We start from the raw sequence: 9,974 nt of genomic DNA on the forward strand, positions 1-9,974 counted from the left end.
ACGTCCAGTCTGCTGAACTGCAGCAAGAGAACAGACTGTAGAGAGAAAAGAGAGAGAGAGAGAGAGAGAGAGAGAGAGAGAAGAGAGAGAGAAAAGAGAGAGAGAAGAGAGAGAGAGAGAAGAGAAAAGAGAGAGAAAAGAGTTAGCATAGTTGTATTTATTGACCCCATCTTCTTTCCTTCCTTCTTTCCTCCCTCCCTCCTTACACCTTTCTTTCCTTCCTTCCTCCTTTCCTCCTTACTCCTTTCTTTCCTTCCTTCCTCTTTTCCTCCTTCCTCCTTTCCTTCCATCCTACCTTCCTTTCTTCCTCTTTTCCTCCCTCCTTTCCTTCCTCTTTTCCTCCTTACTCCTTTCCTTCCTACCTTCCTTCCATCCTACCTTCCTTCCTCTTTTCCTCCTTACTCCTTTCCTTCCTTCCTTCCTTGACCTGAGGACAACAGGAAGGTTAAACACCAGCTGACACACTCACTTATTATTTCCTCAGAGTAAACACACAGACCCCCCCATCCCCCCCTCCCTCCTCTCCCCCCTCCCCCCTCTTCCCCCCCCCTCCTCCCTCCAGATGTTACCTGAACAGCGTAGCGTCCAGGTAGCAGGAGTTGAGGTGACCCTGGATGCCCCTCTTGCGGCCCTGGTAGAGCTGCTTGGCCTCGTCTCCGTCCACAGGTGGTGTGTGCTCCTCCACGCGCTCGCTGCCCCACTCTGCAAAAGCTGAGAGGACAAAAAAAAAAGATAGATTAGATTCGATAATGATGAACACGAGTGAGCGGGTGTGGAAGTTCATCGAGGTTCACTTCCTCAAAATTGCTGAGTCGTGTCGAATTTCCCGTCTTTGAACGTGCAGCTCGTGTTTGACGGTAATATTTTGTGAAACCTGAGACTGAAAGTAAACTCCCTAAACAGCCTGTGACACACGCACACGCGCACACACACACACACACACACACACACACACACACACACACACACACACACACACACCTATCGAGTTGCACCGCTCCACTTGATTCACGGGCGTCTCAGGAGCGGGGAACCGGGAGTCTCGTCTGCAGTTGCGAAGCTTTACGAAGAGTCCTTTGTTGGCCGGGCAACGGAAGTGGCGCTCGCCGAGGTAACTGCCGTCTGTACCTGCAGACAGCTCCTGGTCCTGAGAGGCACACACACACACACACACACAGTCAGTTTGTATTTGATCACTGTGATATAAAATATGGAAACATTTAATATAATATTAATTAATTAATTAATAATTTAATTTAAATAATAACAATCTTCGTACCAGCTCGATCCCGGCCACCGGCTCTAAAATCCCACCGATCCGTCCGATCCAGCGAATCACCCCCGAAGAGCGGCGGGTCGTTCACCTCCACCATGGACCCCACCTCCAGCTCGCTCTCCATCCCTGCCTCCCCGTTCTCCGCTGCATCGTCGATGTAATCCGGCGACCTCAGCGGCGAGGGCGGACCGAGCACGCCGTTGGTGTGCTGCAGCTGGTCTACGGCGGCCGGTGACGTCGGGGTTTGAGGTTTGGGAGGCGGGAGCGGGGGGAGGGGCAGCGGCTTGAGGTTGGGCTTCGGCGGCGGCAGCGGAGGAGGTTTGAGTGGTTGTTTGGGGGGCGGCTGCAGGGCGACCTTGACGGCAGGCGGCGATGTCGGCCCTGGTTTAGAGGCGGGAGGCGTCAGAGGCTTCAGGATGGATTTGGGAATTTGGGAAGGAGGGTTGTGACGGAGGGATTTTGGCTCTGAGGGAACAAAAAGAGAAGAGTTGATCATTTCCTGTCATGTTCCCACAAGAAGTGAAACAGAATTCAGGTTTTTACAGCCTCATGAAATATGTCTATATTTAAGATAAGGTGAATAAATTCAATTTGAAACACTCTGACCTCTTAGAGGATTTGCTTATTTTTAAAGTCTGGCATTTAAAGGTTCATTCTTTCTATTTTTTAATGTTTTATAGCCTCTGCAGCTATTAAGAGCTTACCTTTTTTTTTTGTAGACATTTTTCTACCAGAGGCACATTTTATGACTTTTAAGACCTTCTACATCTTTAAAAAGGAGAAAACACCATTGCTGAGACTATATCTATAATAATGATAGATTTTACTGTTGTAGTGGGTTGAGCTCATTTTATATAGGATATAGGATTTATATAGGACTGCAACTAATGATGAGTTTCATTATAGCTCCAACTGCTGATAGTTTTTTACCTTAATAAATAAGTTGATTGGTTGGTTTATGTATCAAGCTGAAATCAAATTTAACACCTTGACTACAGACATTAAGACATTTTCAGACCCTGCTGAGGTTTCATTTAAGTTCACTAAATGAATCTTTAAAAGTTTAAACAGCTGACAAATAAACCTGGGATAACTTGAATAGAAACCAGATGATTTGGACGTGCAGTAAGCTAAACATCCCTGAGAACAACATTTAACTCTCACCTGATCTCTGATTATCAGAGTTAATCAGAGAACAGGTATGTTGCTAACTGACTCTTAAAACATGCTGCGAGTGTTTGAGGTGTCGTTGTGTGGGCGGATTCTGTACCGGATGAAACGTTGTTTACTGGCAGCAGGGCTCCGTAGTGAGGGGAAGGGAAGTGGCAGAGCTTCTCTCCTTTATAAATCCCGTCCCAACGACCAACGGGGTTGTCCTGTAACGGAGAACACGGAGTAAAGACACACAGCTGCAGACTGAAGCGCTCCACAAAGGGAAGGAATTACAGTTTTGAGATCTTAATAAAAAGACATATGAATGAAGTAATGGGTTTAATCAGTCATCTGCAAATAAACAGCCATAGAGAATGAGAGTTTAAGTTATGCCAAATATTTAAAATCAAGCTTATAATAGTAATAATTATCGGCTATAATACGATATAATACTTTTATCACTTCCAAAAGCAACAAGAAAAACCTTCAAGATCAACTTTAAGTCTCCACAGAACCAGAGGAAAGAGATTTATTTAGTATTATTAGTATTTAATTAAAAGGTAATAAAAGAACTAACGCCCTTTAACCCTCCTGTTGTCCTTGAGTCAAGGAAGGAAGGGAGGAAGAAGGAAGGAAAGGAAGGAAGGAAGGGAGGAAGGAAGGAAGGAAGGAAGGAACGAACGAAGGAAAAGAGGGAGGAAGGAAGGGAGGAAGAAGGAATGGAAGGAAGGAAGGAAGGAAAGGAGGGAGGAAGGAAGGAGGGAAGGAAAAGAGGGAGGAAGGAAAGAAGGACAGAGGAAAGAAGGAAGGTAAGGGAGGAAAGAAAGAAGGAGGGAGGGAGGAAGGAAGGACAGAAGGAAGGAAGGAAAGAAAGAGGAAGGAAAGAAAGAGGAAGGAAAAAAAGAGAGAAGGACAGAGGAAAGAAGGAAGGTAGGGGAGGAAAGAAAGAAAGAAGGAAGGAAGGAAGGAAGGAAGGAAGGAAGGAAGGAAGGAAGGAAGGAGGACGACACGAAGGTTAAAAGAATAATCCAGACTCGTGACACTGACCAGCTGGACTCCGACGTAAACCCCCGACGAGGACCTGCCGGGCAAAAAGCCACAGAAGCGCACCTCGCCCCTCTCCACGGTGTCCTCCAGGGGGAAGCACACCCGATCGCCGAGGTGGAACGGCAGCGGCGACGGCGGGCCTCGTAACTGCGGCTGGTTCTGAGCCGAGATGGGGGCCGACTCGGCGGTCCGGGGGAGGATCCCGAAAGAAGGGCTGACGGGGTGATGCTGCAGGTAGCTGATGTGACGACTGTGCTGCTGCTGCTGGTGATGAATCAGGCGGTCGCTGTTGCCGTGGTGCCCGTTGCTAGGTTGATTGTTGTTGCCGGTGCTGATGCGGTGGTGCTGCTGGGGATGGTGGTGTTGATGGTGTTGTTGGTCTCGCTCGCGGGGTCTTTCGTGTGCGTCTGAACCGTTGCTCCTCCAGTGGCGTTGTCTGATGTGGCTGACGGGGACGAAGAGGGCGCAGGCTTCAGGGCAGCTGAACAATCTGTTACCCTTAAAGGAACCGTTACTGGAGCCTCGACCTGCAGCCGAGCCCTGGAGGAGAGATGGAAAGAGAGAAAACATTAAAAAACTAAAGATATATATTTTATTTTTTTATGTTTTAACAGCAGAAACATCAAATCCGAGAAGCTGAAACTATTACCTTTTTTTTTCTTTGCCATTTTTGCTTCATAAATGTCTTACATGGTTAATTCATTATCAAAATATCAATATTAAGTCATACTGATAATTTTACGATAATGAAAATAACATTTCTTTATTTCAAAATATGACTCACACTTGCTTTATTTACTGCTTTATTTGATTTATATTGATATCATTTATTGATTTAAAAGGCCGGGCTGCAGCTGATTATTTTCCATTATCAATTGTTCAAGTTTGGTCCATAATTATTCAGACTTTATTTTTTATTATTTACAGCATATTATTTTATTATTTATTTCCATATCTTGTGTGATTCTAAGCTGTAAGGATAACAATACATTTTATTTGTAATGCACTTTACATTTGAAGCAAATCTCAAAGTGCTACAAATTAAAAGCATCAATATAAAAGACTGTTAAAAAAAAAACTAACATAAAACATCTTAAAAATAAGAGCATGAAAGCAGCAAACAGCAAGTCATAGGTTCTGCTTTACTTGGGGCTTTTTGCCTTTTTTTTGATAGAAGGAGGCAGAGAGGCCGACAGGAAACAGAGAGAGAGAGAGAGAGAGAGAGAGAGAGAGAGAGAGAGACAGAGAGAGACACAGAGAGAGAGAGAGAGAGTTAGAGAGACAGAGAGAGAGAAAGAAAGAGAGTGTGTGTGAGAGAGAGAGAGACAGAGAGTTAGAGATAGAGAGAGAGAAAAAGAGAGAGAGAAAGAGAGAGACAGAGAAAGAAAGAGAGTGAGTTAGAGAGAGAGAGATAGACACAGAGAGAGAGAGAGAGACAGAGAGAGAGAGAGAGAGTTAGAGAGAGAGAGACAGAGAGAGAGAGAGAGAGAGAGAGAGAGAAAGAGAGAGAGAGAAAGAGAGAGAGAGACAGAGAGAGAGAGAGAGAGAGAGAGAGAGAGGGGGAATAACCTGCAGCTAATCTCTGCTTTTATGTGACACAAGCCTTAACCACTCAGCTCCTTTTAAGGCCTTTTTTAAAAAAACCAAAAAAAAACCAAACTCTTATTGCATCTGGACTCCAGTACGGTGAATTTCAATCCTTTACAGTTTGATGAAAAGATAATAAAACCTTTAAATATTAAAAATAGTCAATCATCTTCTCAAAATGTTGGACTATCCCTTTAATCCTTTAACATTGATTATGTTCCACAGCAGCATTTAGTCCAGTTTTTATTATTTAACAGCAGAAAAATAAACAAAATGCTGATTTAAAGTGATATAAGGCATATTTTAAAAAAAGGGTATTTTACTTTGAGTTGAACCCCAAAGAACACGGCGCTGCTCCCTCTGGTCAGCGCCCCGATGAATCTGAGCTCTGCCTCTGCCAGCTCGTCCGTCTGGCCGATTTGGACCCACAACGGGGCACCGACAGGAAGCGTAGCCAAAGTCTGCAGCTTCCCGGGATTGCCTGAAAAATATGAAACAATGAAACAATGAGAAGTGTAATAGAGAGGAAGCGGTTACGTTGCAGCTCTCTGGGGACTTTCTGCTTTCTTCTTGTTTGGTCAGTAATGTTCACTTTTATTTTATAAGTTGTGTTTTTTCACTATTACAGAGATAAATGTTATTACAGTGTGTAAGCAGTCAAATATGTCGGGTTTTAGAAGCCAATCACAGGGTTTGTTAGTGAAGATAAGAAATTTAATCTGGCTTTACTTCCTGTTTTTCATTAAAAAGACTCAAAGCCAAAAATCACAAAGAAAAAAAAAGAAAGAAATTCAAAATAATTTATAATGGTGATAGTGATAAAAAAAATAAAATAAAAATAAAAATAAAAATAAAACAAATAAAATAAGATAAATTATAAAATGTAAAATAAATGATAAAAAAAAATAAAATTATAAAAAATAAAATAAATAAAATAAGATAAATTATAAAAAAATAAAAAATAAAATAAAATAAATAAAATAAGATCAATTATAAAATATAAAATAAATTATAAAAAAATAAAATAAATTATAATAAAATAAAATAAAATAAGATAAATTATAAAACATAAAATAAATTATAATAAAATAAAATAAAATAAGATAAATTATAAAACATAAAATAAATTATAATAAAATAAAATAAAACTTAAATTAAACTGGACTAAAATAAGATAAAATAATACACTATATACACAATAAACAATCTCTGTGTTAAATAATCTGCAGTTATATAAATCTACGATATACATTAATTCCTGCTACTATATACCAGTGTGCAGCGTTCCTGGGATTAAACAGTAAGGACAGCCTCAGTGTTTTTAGTGGCAGTAAAGTAACATTACTTCACATTACTAGTAATTAACCGTTATTGTCGGGCTGCAGCTGATAATTATTTCCATTATCGGTTGTTTTCTTAGTTAATCGATTAGAGTTCAGTCCTTAAAATGACAGAAAATTGTGAAAAATGTAGAAGAAACCTGGAAAATATTCACATTTGAGAAGCTGGAATGAGAGAATATGGACTTTTATTTCTTTAAAAATGACTCAATTATCAAAATACTTAAAAAACGTACTCATAAATTGCAGCTCTACATTATTATTATTATTATTATTATTATTATTATTATTATTATTATTATTATTAATGCTACTACTGTATGTCTGTTACTAATACCACTAAAGCTACCTCATCATTAGCTGCCATCACCATCTATCACATACATCAGTAGAGTAAATGTGACGCTGCATCAAAAAGCTGTAAAATTGTATTACTCAGTAATTTGTAACGAGCCTCCGGGTCAGTCACGGCCTCCAGCAGGCCGACCAGCTCGGTCGGGACTTCGAGCAGGAACTTCCTCTCTATTTTCAACATGATGCCATTGTCTAACACCTGCGGGGGAAAAAACAGGGAGGCACAGAAAGAGAGAGAGAGAGAAAAAGGGAAATGTGAGAGAAGAGGAAAGAAATTAGGTTGTAAAGTGTAACATAAAATGCAAAGCCACCGCATCATGATAGTTTGTTTTATTTTTTTTAATTATTTTATTTATTTATTTTTGATTTATTATTATTATTATTATTTAATTTTTTTCTATTATTTTGAATGTAATTTTTAATTAATTTTATTATTTTTATTGTTGTTTTTTTTTTTGTATTTTTTTGAGCTTGCATGATGAGTATCACATATATATATATATGAAATTAAATAATACTTCTTGTTTTTTTAATGCATATTTTTATGAAAGCTTTAAGTGTTTAACCTGTTTTCAAACCAGGGGTAAGTAACGTTAAACTGGAGTAAATTAAAGCTGAGGTAATGTGTGTTTTAACTATCAGTATCAGCAAATTATATTCTCAATTTATCAGTTTATTGTAAAGTGCCAAAACATAGTGAAACCTGCTTGTTATAATTATCCAGAGCACCATATTTAAATATCTTATTTTATCCAATCAACAATCCAAGAAATGAAAGTTTCATTCCTGATTAATCTGCTGATTTCTTTCTCGATCAATCATTTTGAAAATTGTCTAATCACACAGAGTTAAAATCTCCTGTTGTACTCATTAATGACGCACAGCAGCTTCCAATCCTCACATGTGAGAGTCTGAAACCAGCGAATGTTAGATAGGTTTACTTAAAGAATAAATAAATACAACAATTTGTTTACATTACATCTCTATTCAGTATAAAGAGAGAGTCTGTGTGGCAGAGAAAGCAGAAAATCATTTAACATTTAAGAAGCTTCACTCAATGAATGTTTGAAGAGAATGTTTGAAAATGACTGAAATCATCGACCAATCATTAGAGTAGTTAATGATTCATTTTCTGTAAATAAAAAACTCATTTCAGATCTAAATAAATGATGCTGCTTTTCAGTGGTAGCTCTAATGCTTCACTTAATTAAAAGTACTGCAGTATTATGAGTGAAGTTTTATGCAGTATTACAGTAAAAGTACTGCAGTATTATGAGCGATATAGTATGCAGTATTACAGTAAAAGTAGTGATATATTATTATATATGACATCATTAGATTATTAATAGTGTAGCTGCTGGAGGTGGAGCTAGTTTACACTACTTTATATACAGTTAGCTAGTTTACACTACTTTATATACAGTTAGCTAGTTTACACTACTTTATATACAGTTAGCTAGTTTACACTACTTTATATACAGTTAGCTAGTTTATACTACTTTATATACAGTTAGCTAGTTTACACTACTTTATATACAGTTAGCTAGTTTATACTACTTTATATACAGTTAGCTAGTTTACACTACTTTATATACAGTTAGCTAGTTTACACTACTTTATATACAGTTAGCTAGTTTATACTACTTTATATACAGTTAGCTAGTTTACACTACTTTATATACAGTTAGCTAGTTTACACTACTTTATATACAGTTAGCTAGTTTATACTACTTTATATACAGTTAGCTAGTTTACACTACTTTATATACAGTTAGCTAGTTTACACTACTTTATATACAGTTAGCTAGTTTAGTCCAGTGGTTCCCAACCTAGGGGTGGGGCCCCTCCAAAGGGTCAGCAGATGAATGGGAGGGGTCATAAGATGATGAATGGGAGAGGAAAGAAGTAGTTCAGTTTTCAGGCCTTTTGTCTAATCTTGTTTTTTTGCTGGATCATTTGAACATTTATTGAAATGAAACCATGTGAGAAGTTTAGAGGGAAAAATCACTGTTTGGTGGAGCTGTTAACAACTCATAGACATCTGAAATGTGAGCCTGACTACACACTGCTTTTTGTATTAAACGTCAAAAGACAAAAAGGTTGAAATTGTGTTGTATTTTAAAAGCTTGTTATATTATCCATTGTGTCAAACCTTGATCTGAGGAGTAACTAAATCTGTCTGATAAATGTGGTGGAGTAGAAAGTGTAATATTTCCCTCTGAAATGTAGTGAAGAGGGAGTATAAAGCAGCTTAAAAATGGAAATACTCCAGTAAACCTTAAAACTGAGTAAATGCGAGCTACTTAAATATTCACCACCACTGCTGCTACTTTCACTAGTTGAGTAACAGGTTGAATCCACTTGAAAGACAGTCTCCCTACACTACATACAAAAGGCCTCATAACAGCTCTATATAATGACTTAGATCATGTAAATGTTAATTTTAATTTTAATTTATTGTGTGTTATGGTTACCTTGAACCAGGGGTGGTCACCTCTGCCCTTAGCGTGATCCTGCTCCTGACAGATGTTCCCCCGCTGCAGCCGAATGGTACCGTCCAGCTGGTCCTGCACCTTCAGGTCGGACGAGATCAAGTACATTTTCGGGGGTCGGCGCTTCCTGCTCTGTTCATGGGCTCCTGACATTTTTAAATTTTTTTTTTTTTTTTAAATGTCCCTTTTTAAAAGTAGCTGCTTCACCGAGGAGTTACACGCTTAATTAACCTGTGGAAGTAGAAAGTTAAATAAGCAATGACGACTGAAAAAACTGAACGGTAACCATTAAAAGAATAGCTACCTTACCTTTTCAGCCATACTCTCTCCACCCGCTTACAAACCACGCTGTTTAACTTCGCTCTGACACCTCTCAAAAAAGAAAGATTGTAGGCGTTTATCAAACACTCACCAACTTCCATCAAAACTTCCGAGCGTCAACATTTCCCCTCAACACTTTTTTTTTTTTTTTATAAAGGCGCTTCACTTCAACAACATTACCGTACCGTGAAAGCAGGAAGCCGAGATTGACAGCGACAGGTAGCCAATCAGAAGAAAGGGAAGTTCGGCAAACGTCGCACCTCAGCCAATCAGAAGCGAGGAAAGTTCGCCAACGGTCGCGCTTCAGCCAATCAGAGCGAGAGAATTTGTGTGGGCGTTGCCAGGAGAAGAAGAGAGGGGGGGAATTCCACAGTTCTTTAATATGCAGAAGGTATGAAGCTGGTG

At 39.0% G+C, this 9,974-nt stretch overlaps 1 protein-coding gene across 1 annotated transcript in view; it reads right to left on the bottom strand.

Annotated features, from left to right (window-relative positions):
• si:cabz01101003.1 (ubiquitin carboxyl-terminal hydrolase CYLD) overlaps positions 1 to 9,698 on the bottom strand; it is a 13,923-nt gene extending 4,225 nt beyond the window's left edge. Inside the window, 11 exon segments of the mRNA XM_053343139.1 lie at positions 1 to 35; positions 570 to 711; positions 982 to 1,147; positions 1,280 to 1,342; positions 1,344 to 1,741; positions 2,547 to 2,652; positions 3,476 to 4,015; positions 5,386 to 5,543; positions 6,838 to 6,955; positions 9,231 to 9,479; positions 9,558 to 9,698. The exon segment at positions 1 to 35 is cut by the window's left edge and continues 88 nt beyond it. Of these exon segments, the coding sequence (XP_053199114.1) occupies positions 1 to 35; positions 570 to 711; positions 982 to 1,147; positions 1,280 to 1,342; positions 1,344 to 1,741; positions 2,547 to 2,652; positions 3,476 to 4,015; positions 5,386 to 5,543; positions 6,838 to 6,955; positions 9,231 to 9,401 (1,897 nt within the window). The 5' untranslated portion in view covers positions 9,402 to 9,479; positions 9,558 to 9,698.
• Positions 9,699 to 9,974: the final 276 nt, after the last annotated feature.

Source organism: Scomber japonicus, chromosome 22, assembly GCF_027409825.1.
Source record: "Scomber japonicus isolate fScoJap1 chromosome 22, fScoJap1.pri, whole genome shotgun sequence".
NCBI classification, from domain to species: domain Eukaryota; kingdom Metazoa; phylum Chordata; class Actinopteri; order Scombriformes; family Scombridae; genus Scomber; species Scomber japonicus.